The sequence below is a fragment of the Epinephelus lanceolatus genome, chromosome 1 (assembly GCF_041903045.1).
Source record: "Epinephelus lanceolatus isolate andai-2023 chromosome 1, ASM4190304v1, whole genome shotgun sequence".
Taxonomy (NCBI): Eukaryota; Metazoa; Chordata; class Actinopteri; order Perciformes; family Serranidae; genus Epinephelus; species Epinephelus lanceolatus.
In genome coordinates, this window is record NC_135734.1 from 50,400,275 (window position 1) to 50,418,143 (window position 17,869).

Sequence of the window (17,869 nt, forward strand, 5' to 3'; positions counted from 1 at the left end):
CTGAAACAGCTGCTTGAGATTTAAGAGATATGATATTGTGTTTATATACTGCAGGACAGTGTTGTTACTGTCCACACCAACATTTGCCATATGTCACTGGAAACTAGTGAGCTAAAAATACTGTCATTCAATGCAACAGTGTTCAAATGAAGAACTCCTTCCTTAAAGGAATACTCAACACATAAAATGACCATTTGTATATCAATTACTCACTTCGTGTTGACCTTAAACCTTTCTCACATGCCTCCATGGTGAACGAAGACCAGAGGAAGGTCTTGACAGAACATCAAGTTTTAACAAAATTGCATGTTTTAGAGTTATGTGAGAGTTTGTAAACAGATGTTTGATATAGTTTTTCTGTTTTTACATGTGGTCACCTATGGTTTTAATTTATGGAAACTTTTCTGTTTTTGCATTCTTTGTTCACTGTGGAGGTATGACTTGGCATGGCAAGAGTTTTCTTCATGAATTCAACATAACACAGGGTTAGTTATTGTTACATAAATTATAATTTTGTGGGTATTCCTTTCTTGCTTTGTATCGCACCTCTCACATGTGATTCTAAGTACTTTACACAGAAAAAACATGGAAAACATTTACTGACTTCTTTTGAACCATCTGATATATTCTGTGTATTTGGCTTGGGCGGTATCTTGTTTTTCATACCTTCATAGAATTTCATCATGGTATAAGGTATATGACGGTATTTGGGTGCGGTGCTACCCTGCCCCACGCAACTGGTAAATTTGCTACATTACCCAAACTCTCTTGACTTTTCCAGTATAATAAATTTGCAAAAGGTCAAAAGATGTATTTTGTTTTTATCTTTCTCTAGTTTCTTTATTAATCAGAGAAATACTATCGTTCAGTTTTTGGATTAAAGTTTCTCTCTTTCACCAAACTAAACCGGGCTTTTTGCCTTGTGAACTCGCGGTAAAACACTCTTAATTCAAACTAAAAAGAAACAAAAGAAAACTCAACAAAACTGCCTTTAGTTTAGGGTTGCATGATAATATTGGCACATCATCTGTATCGGCCAATATCGGAATTGGCCAACATGCTTTTTCTTAATTTGCATAATGAATGAATATAACATACATTGAAAAGTATTGTATTTTATGTCTCCACCTGCTGGTGGGCCGTCATGATAAGAGTATGCATGTATAATATGATGTCAAATCCACTACAAAAGAGACTTGACGATAACAGATATCAGGAGAAAAATCCAGTATTGTGCATCCCTACTTTAGTTAGTTAGTCCATTGTTAAAACTCGTTTGGTCAAAATAAACTTATAATTCACTGAGTTAGATTTGAAAATGTGCTGTTTCCCCTGTGGTCTCTCTGCTTTACAGTCAGTCCTGTTGCATTAATCTCCGCCACTTGCCCGTTGCACCACACTGACCTCTGGAGGTGCGTGATGTGCACTACTCGCAACTTACGACTTGGGCGATGTGAGGAAGTGAAACATGGGCGGCTTCTCAACTTAATCATTCACGCACACACATCAAAAGAGAGAAGGAGTTAACTTGTTAACTGTCCGTGTCAAACTGAACTGCAGAGCTCTCACTGCTGCACTGTGCCGCTTGAAACTGACGAGGCGTGTGTCCGCATGCCGAAGATACGCGTGTCCGCGTGCTTACTGGCGGGGCGCGTCCTGAAGACCTGTGTGAATTTTCCACAGGAGATATTTTTACTTTTTTGTCTACTCAAGAAATGACCCACAAATGCTACACACCAAGAATTATTATTTCATTTATCCATGTTTTTATTTATGTATGCCTTTTTTACTTATTCATTTTAATATTGTACCTGAAGTTATATTTGAGCAAAAAGGAAAATATTTCTTAACCTGTGTCACTGTTTGTGTTTGTTTGAGATGGTTATTGAAAAGCTGGTTGTATCTTGGGTAAAATGTTCTAATAAAGCAAAGATAGAAAATATTGCAGTATCTTGTGTGCTGTAAAGTGGTTTGAAAAAAAAAAGAAAAAAAAAAAAGAAATCAGAATTGGCCATCGAAAAACTGCAAATCGGAAATCGGTACCGCCCCAAAAAATTGTAATCAGTGCAAGTCTACAAAAAGTCCTCAGTACAGCCTCTCCAATATGAAGTGAATAGAAAGATGAGCATCTGTATTTTTGACAGTATTGAAAATCACAGCATCTGGATTTTTAAATACCCTGGTATACCTTGATACCGCCCGAGCCTACAGCATATGTATATATTTTCTACAGATATTTCCCAGGCTTTGATAACATCCATAATTCTGATAGCTGTGGTGTGTTAGTGAGCTGCCACAAACACACACTTCACTACAACAACTGTATGAAGAAAACAAGAATACAGAAGGCAACACAAGCCTCTGAGCAGAAACAGGACATGAGATCAGAGGTGTGTAAGTGCTCATGCCAAACCTTGCCAAGCCGGCGTGAAGCCCAACACTTTGCTAGATGGCACAACAACAACCCACATTCCTCTGCACATACGCCACCTCTTTCACTCTTTGGCCAAAGCCTCCCACAGAACCAGCACTACCGTGGCTGTAAATCTTTATGCGTTACTGATGTGTGCATTCTTGGAAAACACACTCACTGCACGGATGTAACCAAAAACAGGACAATGTTAACAGCACTTTTATGATTTAATCACCATCTTGCCAACGGGCCTGCACATTTCAAGCAATTTCCTTGGTTATTGGATGTGTTAACAATCAGTAGTCGGTTAATTGTTTAAAAATGAGGCAACACAAGGTGAATGTTCTTCCATAATAACAGTGTTTGAAAGCTACTGCTGCGGCTCACAATCACCATAAAAGGCAAGTAAATAAGCAATGTCCAAAATCTACTTTGTTCTTGAGCGGCCCAGGAGGCCAGCAGATGAAAAAAAAAAATCCCACTGGCCAAACATTTTTTTCTACCGGCCAAATAATGACTTGCCTTTATGTCACATCTACATTTGTTTCAGTACATTTCTCAGGGTTCCTACACATTTGGAATTTCAAATTTTCATACTTTTCCATACCCTAATTTCCAGACTTCTCTGCGTTGTTTTATTTTCAGGGAATATGCGATATCTGAGTAAATATATCAGTGTATCATCATTCAGAGTGTGGGCGTGTTCACTTAAAGGAGTCGTTGGTCTGGGCTGAGGCAAAAAAGTTGGGACTCTGGGTGCAGGCAATGCAGTTATTTCCTTTCATGAGGCTCAGAATCGCCTGCTCACCCATGTTGGGAATGTCAAATGATTTCACACAAAGCTTGCATCTAGCTCTGTGTGTGAATTGGGAATCCTTGGCCAACCAGTATTTATATACAGTATTGTCAAGCCATCCATCCAAAAACTTGCATCTACCCATTGCAAACCACATGAAACTCGTCTTCTTGTCGAAGGTGCAGTACACTGTTGCCAACTCCTCAGTAAGAAAAGTAGCTATTGGCTGTCCTAAAAGTCGCTAAATGACGTCATCGCCTAATTTGCATAATCATCCATATGCATGTAATTGTAATGGCTGCTGTAGGAGAGAGGAATAACATCGTGGGAGAGACAAAAACTGAGTGAAAAACACCCTGAATATGTTTAGAACTACAAATGAACCTTCTTTCAGTGATTTATATTAGACAAGGAAAATTTTACATTTACATCCCGCCAGGTTGGGATCAGCCAGCGGCGGCTCCGCGCGTGTGTGATTCACTAGCAGTCTGGACGTGGAGGGGTTAACATCTCCTGCTCTCACTGCAGCTGGGAGGGAGGACTGGGCCGCCTGTGAGTGCTTTGGGACGGGTAAGGGGCCCACGGCAGCATCCGCTGCTCAATGAGAAGAATAAGAACGATGCGTGCTTTCACATCAATAGCCTCCAAAAGTCTCCAATAACATCAGAAAAAGTCGCTAGATTTGTCGCTAGTCGCTTTTTTGAAAAAGAGTCGCTAGAGGGGTCTGAAAAGTCGCTAAATATGGCGACAAAGTCGCTAAGTTGGCAACACTGCAGTGTTGGAGTGAAACTTGATACCTGGGGGGCTGGAGGAGGGTCATGGGGCAGTGGACTGGACATACCACTTGTCAATCAGGTAAAAGGGACATTAAGTTTTCTGAGACGTTTGCTCTCACACAAACTGTGTGAGAGCAAACGTCTCAGCATAAAACACGATCCGGATTGATTAAATTATTTCTGGAAATACCTAATTTTCTATTTTAGAAAACAGTATTTTAGAACAGTGGTAATAGTCTGGAAACATAAATATTTTTCCATACTTTATTTTTCATTTTCCATACTTTTTAATACCTGGAAATTGATCAAATTTATTTCCATACTTTCCATACTTGCGTAGGAACCCTGATTTCATAGTGATGAGAAGGTACTGCATTAAATACAAACTCACAGAAGAGGCCAGAGCAAAACCTGAGGAAAAATTATTTAAATATATTGAACGACTCATCACCACAGCCTCAGCATGTGAAAAGGTTCTCTCTGATAAGAACTGATCAGATGTGGTCCGGTATGTCTCAAGCTTTTACTGTGAAAGATAAGAATAAAACTTTCTTATTCTTTTTGTTAATTACTTAGTTTTTATATCTGTTATTTGTATTTATTTGTTTAATGAATTTATTAATCTAATTTCAGTTTGAGGTGCCCTGGGATTAGGTGGGATGGGACAGGAAAAGTATCGACTGTGTTCTCTGAAAACTGAAACACATTGTTTTTTATACGTCTGTCACTTCTATCTTGCTTTCTATACAAAGAGAGTTGTTCAATGACAGTAAACTAGTGCAACAGGGGGCAGAGTATCTGTTGATCCAATGCGTTTGAACCTGACTTTCTGAAACAGTGACAGCCCGACTGTATATATTTTCAAAGCAGTGAAGAGTTACTGGGGTGCGTTCAAGTCTGTGCATATGTGTTCACATGCTGCGAAGAATATTCCCAGCTGACAGCCCATAATTTAAGCTCTCTGCTGGGAGGTCGGAGCTCTTCTGTCCTTCTGACACACACACTAGAGTTATATGACTGTCCTTTAAACACAGACAGACCTGGGCGGCAGCAGTGCTCTGTACATTTGCAAACACTTGATTAGCATATCTGCTAATTACAGGGGTTATTTCCCTGTAAATGACAGGTACAAGGCTGTGATTATTACATCAGAGTTAAACCTCTTTATCTGCCCCTCCCCTGCGTCTTGTATCAATGCCTCCCAACCTCGATGTTTCCTCCAGGGTGTTGCTGACATGTTTTCACTCAACCAACAGGTTAAATAAGGATAAAGGTGCAGCTGTTTTTGTAGTTAAACATTTTTCACTGCGCTCGGCACAGAACAGTCTCTGAGCTGACTGTGGTCTGAAGGAATTAGATTCACAGCTATGGAAGTATAAAATAGATTCTTCTGTTTAAAATGCGACTACAGCTTGAGGTCCTGGCTGTGACACTGAAAAGCTGATGTGCAGATAATCCTACAAATGCAAGGCTGTCATTGTTAAGCATTTTAAATAATATACATGTTATTCTGCACAGCTGTGGACTGCTTCAATAAGTAAGAGCACAGATAGAGAAGTAAAGTCAAACACTAACTCCTCTGCTCCTGCTGTTTGTATCTAGACTCAGCCTGATATCTGCAGACAGCTGCCAGTAAATAACTTTTCACAGCCCTGCCCAGCTCCTCTATACCAACGTACTCAGATTTTTCTGAATTGACTAGAATGTCAAGATGATAGGAGAAGCTCACAGAAGATGAGAGAGAAGAATCTGACATTGATTTACCGGCTCATCGAAATTAAGGTGATCAATAAAAAGGCTGTCAGTCATTATTATAATACAACAGCTTCTAAATTACTTTTGTTTCCACTGTATGGTTCGGCTTGACTCGACCCTACACACGTTTGGTACCAGGTGCTTTTTGGTATTTTGTTTTCCACTGCAGATAGCCCCGTCAATGTGGGCAGGACTCTTGGCTGGCAGTAGTTGTCATATTGCGTAATACAATACAAGTTGGATTTAGCACCATGACGCCGTCGGCACAGGTTGCTGATGGTTGCGTGTAGTCCACTGACTAATCTGCAAGACTATTTCATCATCACGGTTCAGCCAGTTTAGCCGCTTTGCATGTAAGCGTGCGAGGACGCTGCATTCATTATTACTCCTCCAACTGTGACGCTCAACATATAGTCTCACATTATTAAATAACCTGAGGTTTTGTGGGCACTATCAGAGCTGGAGGACACATCGTACAGGCAAGGCTTCTGCTGCCACAACTCCACAAGGTTTTCCTCCTGGAATCACACACATTTCTTTTAGCGTGTTTTGCCTCCATGGCGAGCTGCCATCCATCTGTTTGTTTGGCTTTAGCACCAGTGCGTCATTTCATGTTGCATTTCTATTGGTAGGTTGTTAGACGGAGGTGGTAACAGCAGTCACACAGTAATTTCTCACACTGTCAGAATTTCATCCCAGGCTAAGTTTGATCACAAGACTGTGACAACGGCCATCTTTGAACCTCTCTCACTGTGCGATGTAGGACCACTGTTTGAGAGCTACGACCAACAATATTGCCATGTTTCTTTCATGCTGGTCATCTTCCATCTGGGACAGCCCAAAACCACAAAGAGTATACTGCGCTTGAGAAGCTGAGGACACTATCAGCAGACTGGCCAACCCTTAATTATGTGTAACCTTAAGCCTTAATAAAATGTTAACGGGTGAGTTATATAAAAATAACTCCCTGTATGGTTGTCATGAATGTTGATATTAGCTCTGGAGACCAAAACTGCTTTTATACCAGGCTGTAAACATGTTTATTTCTGCTGTAAGGTTGGACATATTAACATATTAACTACAGGGATTGACTCACTTTTGGAGCCAGCCTCAAGTGGACATTGGAGGAACTGCAGTTTGGCTTAATTTTTCAGCTCCAGAGGATGCTGCTCGGTGGTACCACAAAAAGTACAAGTTCCTATCCACAATTTTTGTTGATAAAACCCCCTAAAAGAACAGATCCACATGAGTCAAGTCCAGTCGTATCATGCAGTGGAAATAAGGCTGTGACTCCCCACGCTCCAGTTTTACTTTCCACACCTGCAGTGTCCAAGACATCCACTGTAGTGAGTACAGCAGCACATCTATTGTCTGACCTGATGTCCACCTTTGTTTCTAGACTTTATCAAGGACCTAGCACACTCTCTTCTCTTGCTGTCTTTAATCTACCCATCACTCTCATGTTCCCACCTGTTATGCAATTTCAATTAGAACGCTCTTTCCCACTCCCGCCATTACTCACCCATTTGTTGTATTTCAGAGGTCCAGTGAAGCCCATGGCCTCAATGAGCTTCGTGAATGCCCCGACTTCTTCCTCTGAGTGCTGGGGCGTCTGCTTGACATTGCAGAGCTGACGGACCAGAAATGGAAAAGCAGTGAGAGGAGGATGTGAAATGGGGTGAGAAAAGGGTTGACAGGAAGTTAAGAAGCAGTGTTAGAGGTAACAACAGGTAATGGATGTAAGAGAGAAAGGAAGACAGAGGAAAGGAGGAGTGAAGGAGGGAAAGACAGATGAAGGATAAAGACAGGAGGATGAGATAAAGGTGTTTTGAGGAGCAGAGTGGGAAAAAAATGAGAAAAGGTTGAAGAAAGATGAGGAGGGAGTGAAAACAGCCTTGACACAGATGACACAGCTTAGAAACTACTCCTGAAACAGATTTGAAATTCCCTGTGTGTATACTGTGTGACCCTCATTATATCAACAGCCCATACAGCTTCACTGACACGCAAGCACACAACCTGCCGTATGACGACACACACCTGGGGAACATGGCCTTTACTGGGCGAGTGCAGCTGTTGAGTAAATTATGATACTGACCTATTCTGAGCTGCATGTTGTCTTCATGCCCTGACAGTTTTATTACTGCCACCATGACCCCAGTTCATCAACATAAATATCAGAAACAGATAATCTGTTGTGGTCCTGTCTGGTAGCAGGGCAGAATGGAGCGAACCTGAGACAAACCAAAGCTGTGTCTTGTTCTAAACTGATAAATCATGTGCTGAGCTGCTCGACGTATGCGTGACTACAGTGCTTTTGTAACTTGTAAGTGAATCTCTGTGGCCAGAGAACAGCATTATTTTACGATCAACATATTTTATTGGCCTCTAATGCAAATACAAAGCTTTCTGCTGTTGCTGCTTCACATGAACAGATTTCTGGGGCTGAACACAACTCAGAATTATATTAATAGAATCAGGTTTGGCTGTTAAATACGAATATGCGACTACTTGTTCCTCTTTTTAGTACAGAGCTAGAGAGTTTGAGCTGGGTTTGGCGGGACAGTCACTCTGAGCTAATGCATGCTAACTACGCTAACGATGTATCAGAAATGTGCAACAATATCTTTTAACAACACTAGTACTGCTTTTCCTCACCCATGTGCTGGGTCAGCTTAAGTTTGACTCTGAGCATCAGCCCAGCACTGCAGGGATTTGTGTCTCCATTACAACATGGCCACCTGCATGAAGGTGTCTTTAACTGATGACGGCTTGTATTGAGTGATGACGTTTAAAATCAGTGGGAAAAGTTCCCACTGTGAGTGTTTTTCCATCATGCAGCAGGGCAGGTTAAAGAAGTTTACCTGTTGGAGGTGAGCTGTTTGCAGAGGTGCAGTAAGAGCCTGTTGTCTGCAGCTCTTCATCAACATCTCACTGTGGCTGATTTCTGATTTTACTCTTCCTCCCTGCAGTGCTGATAGACTTTGTTTTTATTGAAGAAAAGCCACTGACAAAGTTCTGCTAATTTAGTGATAAACACATTTGATTTCCTATCGATTCTCCACAATAAAAGTCTCGTTATTTTGTTATATAAAAGCTTTTATTGTGAAGCAGCAACATAACGAGATGTTGGGTTTTCATCAGCAGTGACTTAACACAACTCCATACGGCTGATAGAGAACATGAAACAGTAAAATAAAGCAGATATCTAAAGTACAGACAAGACACAGGAGAGAAACTAAACTTCGAACCACAGAGATTCAGTTAGAAGCTACAAAGACACAGAGCTAAAAACACAGACTTTTAAAAACGTTGTTCTCTCTGGTCTCCTGCACGGTCCGATGTGAGTTCAGTTTCATAACACACGTTTGTTTTGGGGGACTGGAGGTCGTCAGGGGTTGGCTGCGATTGGTGGGACGTCACCGCTAACTGCTTTTGGCCCTACTCTGGAGATGGTCCATCTTGGGTGTGGCTCAGCATGTTAAAAGTGACGAAGAAATTGCACATCACCACGGTGTGGTTTAACTCAGTGGGGCCAAAGACTGAATCAAATGAGTTGCTGTGAGCTGTAAATTCAACACTTCTAAGCAGAGGTAACATTATCTGAGAAACTGATCGGCAACTGCTCGACTTAGAGGAATCTTAGTCAGCTGAGGGGTCTCCGACTGATTGTTCTAATCATCAACTATCAGGGTGCAGCCCCACAGTTTTCCATTGGCAACACAGCAGGAGGCCTTTATTGTGAATCCACTGCAGGAAAAGGCAAGGTCGCTTAGTCAGGAGAACTTAACTAGTCCTGCTATTCTTCAATAAAAATGGTCAACACAACAAGGTATGAGCATGTAACGGGCTATTTCATCAGTGAGTCCGCTTTAAACCAGAGACAACCAACGTTAGATGAAGAGCTGCAGATGACAGGCTCTTCCTGTGCCTTCTGCAAACCATCTCAAACTTATCATTACCTAGGGCTGCACGATTATGGCCAAAATGATAATCGCTATTATTTTGATCCATATTGAGATCATGATTATTTATCACGATTATTCATTGTTTTTAGGGACAAATATTTTTACTGCACTTTCACATTTAAATAAGCAGAGGACGTCTTTCACCTCCATGTTGTGCTACATTTCTACTAATGTACAAATCTTTGTATCAAAATAAGAATTAAAATAAAGTTCTTCTTCATCTGAATTCAGCAGCCTGGAAATCTAGACCCAAATCTAGAAAGATTTAGGGTCTGGCCATGAGTAATGAAAATGGCCCAACTCGAGGGGCGGCACCAAGCATGCATTTGAAAATATCACTGCACGCAACTGGATAACACTACGACCAATCAGAACAATACACGGGGTGACGTATCCAGTCGGCAAAACAGCAAAACGTCCTCCTTGCAAAGGAAAGACTCGAGCGTCGTCTTCTGTTCCTCTTTTAGAGAAAAAGCCAAGTCTAACTCGTTCACTGTAGCGGCCAAAGCCGTTTCAAACAACTGGTGTTCATCCGTAGCCATCTTGCAGTGTTTACTGACTGATTCAGGACTTCGTCGTCGCAGCGCTGTCGTCATCTGTTTAGCTCGCCTCTTGCCCGCCTATATCAGATACACCAATGTGATTGGTGCAGCTCGGCTCCAACGGCATTGGTAATGAGCATCATTACTGATTGCCAGAGTGACTCACTGAGCAAATTCAAATTGTGCTCTCGCGAGAACTCTGGATTTCCAGGGTATGAATTCAGTGCATCTCATATGGATACGTATTTGTTGCTGTATTCATTTATTTATTTATTAAAACAGCAGTCATGGTACCATGATGCAATGAAGCATCACTGTTATGGATATCTGAGCTGACGCTGGACGTGGATGGAGGTTCAGTGAAGTAACATTAGCAACAATATTCTTCTTGCCTTCTTGCATTTATCGTACTGCAGACTGTGTGTGATGCTCTGCTGGGCGGATACAAGTGTTATGCACTTTGTGTATAATTTGTTTTCTCCGAAATCCAAGATACTTCCAAACAACAGATGATGATGGATGATGACGGCTGATTTTTTGTTTGCCTGTCTGCATTCGCAACATTCAGAAGTTTTTCACAAGCGGCTGCAGCAAGGTGAATGCACAGCACACAGCTCTGCCAAAATGGAGGCTGGCTGGCAGGGAGTGCTTAATTCGACATGCAGCAGAGTTCCCTGTAGGTGGTGCACATGTTTTTAACAGCCATATCGCTGTTGATCATGTTCATTTTAAGTGTGAGAAGCCTAAAGTGTGATCGGATCAATATTTGATTATTTGTGCAGCCTATTGTCAGCATAAACAACTTATTTTTTTTACCTTGCCATGCTGGTTTGCACCACACCAGGATGGCTTGAATGTTTATGGGAAATGGAGATGTATGACAAGAGCTGCTATTTCACACAATATGGATGTGAAAATCTTTAAACCTGAAAGTCAGCCCTTTAAAGTCACACTCAAGTTTCCATTTCATGTCCCATCTACAGGGAGGGGAGCCAACAAATGACTAATGGCTGAAGAAATAAGTCTGAAAACATTGTAAGTTGTTGACAGAGACAGTTTGGGCTTCATGTATACTTGAATATTTGTTGAGGAATGTTTACATGTGGAGAAAGTAAATGTGTTATCTATAGTCTGTTTCTCTGTACGTGTGTGTGTGTGTGTGTCACGTTACCTGTGTGGTGATGTGCAGTGTCCGACATGGTGTTAAACAGGGAGAGGAGACTCTGGCCAGTTGGCAAGCTACTAAAGCTCTGGCAAGACAGGCTTCTTGATCTAACACCTGGACGGAGACAGAGACAGAACAAACAGGAGAGACAATGAGATATAGAGTATCACATGGGAAGCTTTTTACTAAATGATCAAACATATATTAGTAGATCCCGATGATGCACTGGCACAAATGAGAAATGATCAGTTTCATACAGAAGCAAACTGAGTTCTGAAGTTTAATAAACAGAAGCAGTGGAGATGTTAGAGGGGAGTATCAGGGATCCAAACATTTGTGTGTTGCTACAATCTGATATAATTCTACAATACCAGCTGTATGTTATGTAAGATGAATGAGAGCAGACATATTCTGAACAACCACCACACTGTGACCCAATTTGCTCTCATGTTTAAAAAAGAAATTTTGGATGTACTGCCAAATTCAGGGAAACGACGTGAGAGCTCCACAAGTCCATGATCAACAGCTCTGGTGGATTCCTTTGTTGGTCTCTAATCTAATAAAAATAATTCCATAAATCAAAAAAAAAAAAAAAAGAAGAAGCACTCGGCAGGAATGTGCAACAATATATTCTAGAGGATGCAGAGCTTGACACTAACTTTTTTCCCAAGGAGCACATGTGCTCCTAAGTTGAAAAAGAAAGGAGCGCACAAAGAACTTTCGGGGCACAATGTAAATTGATCAAATAATGTGTTTTCCGTAATAAACGTGATGCAAATAGACATTTACAAGCAAAATTATTTAATGAATCTGTATACAAAATGTACAGAAAGGTAAAATCATCAAGTTTTGCAATTTTGTCTTATCTTTGCAATATGATTATCTTATATAACGTTATTAACGTTATATTATCGTTACCTAAAACATTCTCCAGGTCCTCTGAAACTCTGCAGGACTTATTTCCACCCTGCCCAGCAGTGGTACCGTGGTGAACGGTCCCTAACTGCGGGGAGAACGAAGCAGGCTTACCCGGAGGTCTGCCTCTTTTCCCGGTCCCTCTTCTCCGCCACACTGACTTATTCCCACCCAGCCGACAGCCTGGCCGTGGCGAACCGTCCCTAACTGCGGGGAGAACAGAGCAGGCTTCCCCAGAGGTCCGCTGCTTTTCCCGGTCCCTCTTCTCCGCCACACTTTGACTTATTCCCACCCAGCCAAAATAAAATAAATAAATAAGATAAAAAATCAACCAGCCACCCTCCTCCCCTGACAGTCCCTTCATAAGTAAAGAGCAGTCCCTAAAGTGCGGTGAGGTTTGTGGACCGTTACCTGCCACAAGAGAGAAATGTGAACGACTCGTTTCTCCTCTGACACGCCACGTACCTGTGTGCCGCCACGGCTCGGTTGTCCAGGTACTACTGGGCAGTCATGACGCCAACGAAAGAGGAAATTACTGGACCTGGAGTCGGATTCTCTGTCGCCGGTAAGCCATTATCTTGCACACTATGATCCTCCTCCGTATTCCTGTCTGTGACCCCCGTTCAACCCACAACCGCTGTGATAATAGGGGCGCCCCAGCACCCACTCCACTAACTTGACGTGGAAATGAGCGGTAGTCTAGAAAACTGGCGAGTTTTTTTTTTTTTATTTTTTTTGGAGGGCGCTCGTGCGCCCACACATAGATTGCGCCCTGCCCATAGCAAAAACCGTCCCTGCCTCTGCCACACTTATTTCCACCCTGCCGACAGTGGGACTTATTACGGCCGGGCTCCACCGGCTGCAAACTTAAGCGTCATGTCAGCGTAGCGTCGCGGCGTAGGCTATTCATTTGGGCTCCACTGACTGCGTACGGAAGCGACACGTAGAGAAGCCAGCGGGGTTGTTTACCGTTTGCCAAGCCGAGAGACTGCGTGTAGGCTGCATGAAATGTTAAAGCATTTTCCACCTGTTATTACATGTATTTGAGTTATCTACAAGTTTACTGTACTGTTTGTCATCTACTCGCTTTCAAATGTCCACTACGGACATTTACACAATGTCACGGATAAACATGGGTAAATGCATGAAAAAAAATCATCACATATCACCTCTGATAATGGTTTATTCATTTAAAAACACATTGTGCTCGTTTAGCACACTATTTCATGTAGTTTTTAATCTGCTGGAGGGTCGCGTAGGGGAGCGTAGCACGACAAAAATAGAAGGTAAAATAGAGAGTTGTCGTGCGACAGACGGGGGTTGTCGCACCGCTCCCGTTGCCGGTGGAGCCGCTGTAATTGATTAACGGGGGCAAGCAGCTACGGGGCTCGCGCTGCAGAGGTGTCGCACCGCTGACGTGCCCGGTGGACCCCGGCTGTTATATTCATTGTGCCGACAGTGGCTTGGAAAACCGCCCATAACCGTGTCACACGGGGAAGAGGGAAGAGGGAAGAGGGAAGGCAGCTGGAGTTCCTCCAATATTTGCGGTTAGATTATCATATTTTTTTACTGACAAAAATATAGGCTGCTTTGGCTGATTTTTTATGCACACATGTGCCCCTAAATATTTTTTACAGTTCGCACACACCTATTTTTAGTCGCAAATGCGAGTGAAACGCTCGCACTGTCGAGCCCTGGGATGGGCACAGGTTCACAGTATCAAGAATAAAAAGAATATGCAATGTACAGAGAGAGAAGTCCAAAAACATGTGCGTTCCTCAAAAGTTTGCTACTCCAAGGTGTAGCTAGTTTGATTACTGGAATTTGTTCTTTTGTCCTTTAAAGCCTAGTTCACATTACACGATGTTCACCGCGATTTGGACGTCGCAGAGGATCTTGAGAGCCACCTTGGGTCGGAGGTGAGTCGGCAGATAGTCTGCCACGACGAGTCCTCATGTGTGAACAAGCCTACGAGCAAGTCACCCCCTCGTCTGTGACTGGGACTGGATATCTGGCATGCTAGAAAACTGGAGAAGTCTGACACGACTGACAAAGAGCATCAGCCAATGAGAGGCGGGATACGTCCCACGTCAGCACACAGGAGGACGTATGAAATGTGAGGAGGACAAGCCGCAGGGTTGCCACTTGCCAGGTCCGCTTATTAGCCGCGACTTTGAGCTTATTTCTAAAGTGGAGTTGCTTATTTGGGCTTGCTCTCTAAACGTCACCTTCCTCTATATATATCCGTCTAATAAGTTATTTAAATGCATGATAGTCGCTTCTTTTGGGCTTGTTTCCATAGCCCTGGTTGCTTGTTTCTCTCCCAAGATCTGTCAACACTGACAAGTCGGCAAGCAACAACAAAAATGGCGGCGTCCACAGGATCACGGGGAGCGTGTTGTGTTTGGACCCAGGCCCTGGAGGCAGATCTGATTCAACACTGGGAAGAATATCCATGCCTTTACCATGTGTCGTCTCCAAGTTTGGTGACGTCACCACGTTATCTGGGGCTCTGTCAGCGAGGGCTCGGTGGAGAAGTCTTGTGGTGTGCACACACAGGTCGTAACGCAGTTGGCGAGACTCCCGCTGACAGAAACACACGTCGCCAGGTATGAACACTCAAAAGATTACGATAGTCTCCACGATGCAAAATCAGGGTGAAAATCGTGTAATGTGAACTAGGCTTAAGAAAGACAAGTAAAGGCCCAAATATAGCAGGTTCATATTATGGTCGACTTTGCAAAACTTTGTAAGCTTAAAATGTTTTAAATTAGTAGAACAAATTGTTTCATCCTCTTGAGCAAGAGAGGTAAAGGCCCAAATATACAAGGTGCCTGTGTACTGTGTTCAACTTTGTTCAACATGTTGAGTTTAAAATGTTTTAAATTACTGGAATTTGTGGTTTTATCCTCTAAAAAACACAAAGAGGGAAGGCCCAAATATAGCAGGTCCCAATGAAGTATGGTAAATTTTGTTAAAAACTGGAAATTTAAAATGTTTAAAATAACTGGAGTTTGTTGTTTTCATTCATTCATTCATCTTCTAACTGCTTCATCCTCTTGAGGGTTGCGGGGGGCTGGAGCCTATCCCAGCTGACATCGGGCGAGAGGCAGGGTACACCCTGGACAGGTCGCCAGGCTATTGCAGGGCAGACAACCATTCACACTCACATTCACACCTACGGACAATTTAGAGTTATCAATTAACCTAGTCCCCAGTCTGCATGTCTTTGGACTGTGGGAAGAAGCCGGAGTGCCCGGAGAGAACCCACGCTGACACAGGGAGAACATGCAAACTCCGCACAGAAGGGCTCCCACGCCCGGGATCGAACCGGCAACCCTCTTGCTGTGAGGCGACAGTGTTAACCACCACACCACCGTGCCGCCGAGTTTGTTGTTTTATCCTGTAAAAAGGGAAGACCCAAATATAGTAGATTTCTAAACTGGAATTTCTTGTTTCACCCTCTAAGCAAGAGAGAAAAAGGGCCCAAATTTAGCTGGTTTCTGTGTCTCTTGGTCAGTTTTGCTAAACATTATAGGTTTAAAATGGTTTAATTACTGGAATTTCTTGTTTCATCCTGTAAAAAGAGAGTGAGAAGCCCAAACATAGCAGATTTCTATGTATCATGGTCTACTTTGTTATATATCGTAAGTTTTAAAATGTTTTATATTGCTGTAAAATGTTGTCTTATCCTCTAAAAAAATAGAGAGAGGCCCAAATATTGCAGGTTTATATGCATCAGGATCAACGTTGTGAGACTCTTACGTTTAAAGTGGTTTAAATGACTGGAATTTGTTGTGTTATCCTCTAAAATATGAGAAGTAAAGGCCCAAATATAGAAGGTTTTTATGCTCCATGGCCAGCTTTGTTAAACATCTTAAGTTTAAAATGTTTTAAATTATTGGAATTTATTGTTTTATCCTCTAAAATAAGAGAAGTAAAGGCCCAAATAAAGCAGGTTTATATGCATCACGATCAACACTGTCAGACTTTTATGTTTAAAGTGGTTTAATTGACTGGAATTTGTTGTCTAACCCTCTAAAATAAGAGAAGTAAAGGCCCAAATAAAGCAGGTCCCAATGTATTATGGGCAACTTTGTTGAACATCTTAAGTTTAAAATGTTTTAAATTATTGGAATTTATTGTTTTATCCTCTAAAATAAGAGAAGTAAAGGCCCAAATAAAGCAGGTTTTTACGCTTCATTGTAAGTTTTGTTAAACATAATAAAAACCTTGATTAGATTAACTTGCCCGCGGGGTCTGGTTAAAAGTAGGTCAGTGGACTTGATGTTTCCATCACAGCCTGGTGACTCTCTGTGGCCGTTAACTTTAACCGGCAGTAACGTTAGATAACGGTTAACCTGACGGTGAAGTTCACCTACACAAACCAGCTGGCAGCTCTCACAGGGGACTAGTTAATCTGTTTAACCTGACGTTAATACCTCTGTGGGTCGATGATAACACACACACACACACACACACACACACACACACACACACACACACACACTTTCTCTCATGTCTTCATCTCCTCTCTCTGAGTGTTTAACACAACTCACCGTCACCTCTTGCTGACGGTACACAATGTTATGTGTCGTGTTGGTGAACTAACTTTGCTTAAATCCTATTAGCCAGCTAAGCTAACGTTAGCTGTAACGGTGTTACCTTTCCGGTGGCGGCTCTGGACGCTGTCACGTTAATAACGTTTCTGACGGCGGACTGCAGCGGCCGCCGATACATGACTCTAACCGTGTCCCGATATCACGGCCAAGAAGCGGGCTGCCACTGAACTGCGGCTCCCCTCAGTGAATCCTTCACGTTTGGTAACACCAATCTGTCCCAGCCTCCTCCTCCTCAGCAATGTCAACGGAATCTGTCCGGCAGCCAATTGTGTCCGGTCAGAAACAGAGGCAGCGAAGAAAAGGTCCGCTTCCACCCTGAGCGGTTAGAGGGGATTTTCTTTTGTTTTTATTTAGCAGACATGGGACCAAGTCAATGTCTTCTGCAAGTCACAAGAACGTCTCAAGTCCCAAGTCAAGACATGCAAGTCTCAAGTCTAGCCCAAAGTCTTAAACGTTGAATTCCAAGTCCCAAACATGTCATAAATTATTGTTGCAATGGTATGAAATTTTCACAGTACGATACCTGTCACAGAAAATACCGCGGTTTCACGGTATTACAGAAGTTATATTAATATCAGCCAGAATGACCCTTAAAGGAACGAAAACAGAAAGGTTGTTTTTGTTTGAACAAGTGTTTTATCACTATACTTAAAATTTGAACCCAGGTTGTTAATGTAAGCTTGTGTAAAAATCTCCCCATAGTAAATAACTAAAATAAAGAGGAGATTCAACAGCCAGCTGTGTTTTTTCATTATTGTAGATAAGCAAATGTACATGGTATGACAACCGTCGACTTTTTATATGACAGTATATCATATCGCTGCTACTGTAGTTAAAATGCACTCTTCATTAAATGTAAAGCCATTTTAACATTTTAAAATATCAGTCATTATTTGAAAATGTGTATTTATTTGTTA

The 17,869-nt window shown here is 42.2% G+C and overlaps 1 protein-coding gene across 1 annotated transcript in view; it reads right to left on the minus strand.

The window, feature by feature from the left end:
* Positions 1 to 17,259, minus strand: part of uqcc1 (ubiquinol-cytochrome c reductase complex assembly factor 1) — a 35,140-nt gene extending 17,881 nt beyond the window's left edge. Inside the window, exons 1-3 of the mRNA XM_033627283.2 lie at positions 16,996 to 17,259; positions 11,422 to 11,529; positions 7,263 to 7,370 (exon numbers count right to left, since the gene is read on the minus strand). Of these exons, the coding sequence (XP_033483174.1) occupies positions 7,263 to 7,370; positions 11,422 to 11,529; positions 16,996 to 17,070 (291 nt within the window). The 5' untranslated portion in view covers positions 17,071 to 17,259. The remainder of the gene's footprint in view (positions 1 to 7,262; positions 7,371 to 11,421; positions 11,530 to 16,995) is intronic.
* Between the last annotated feature and the right edge of the window lie 610 nt (positions 17,260 to 17,869).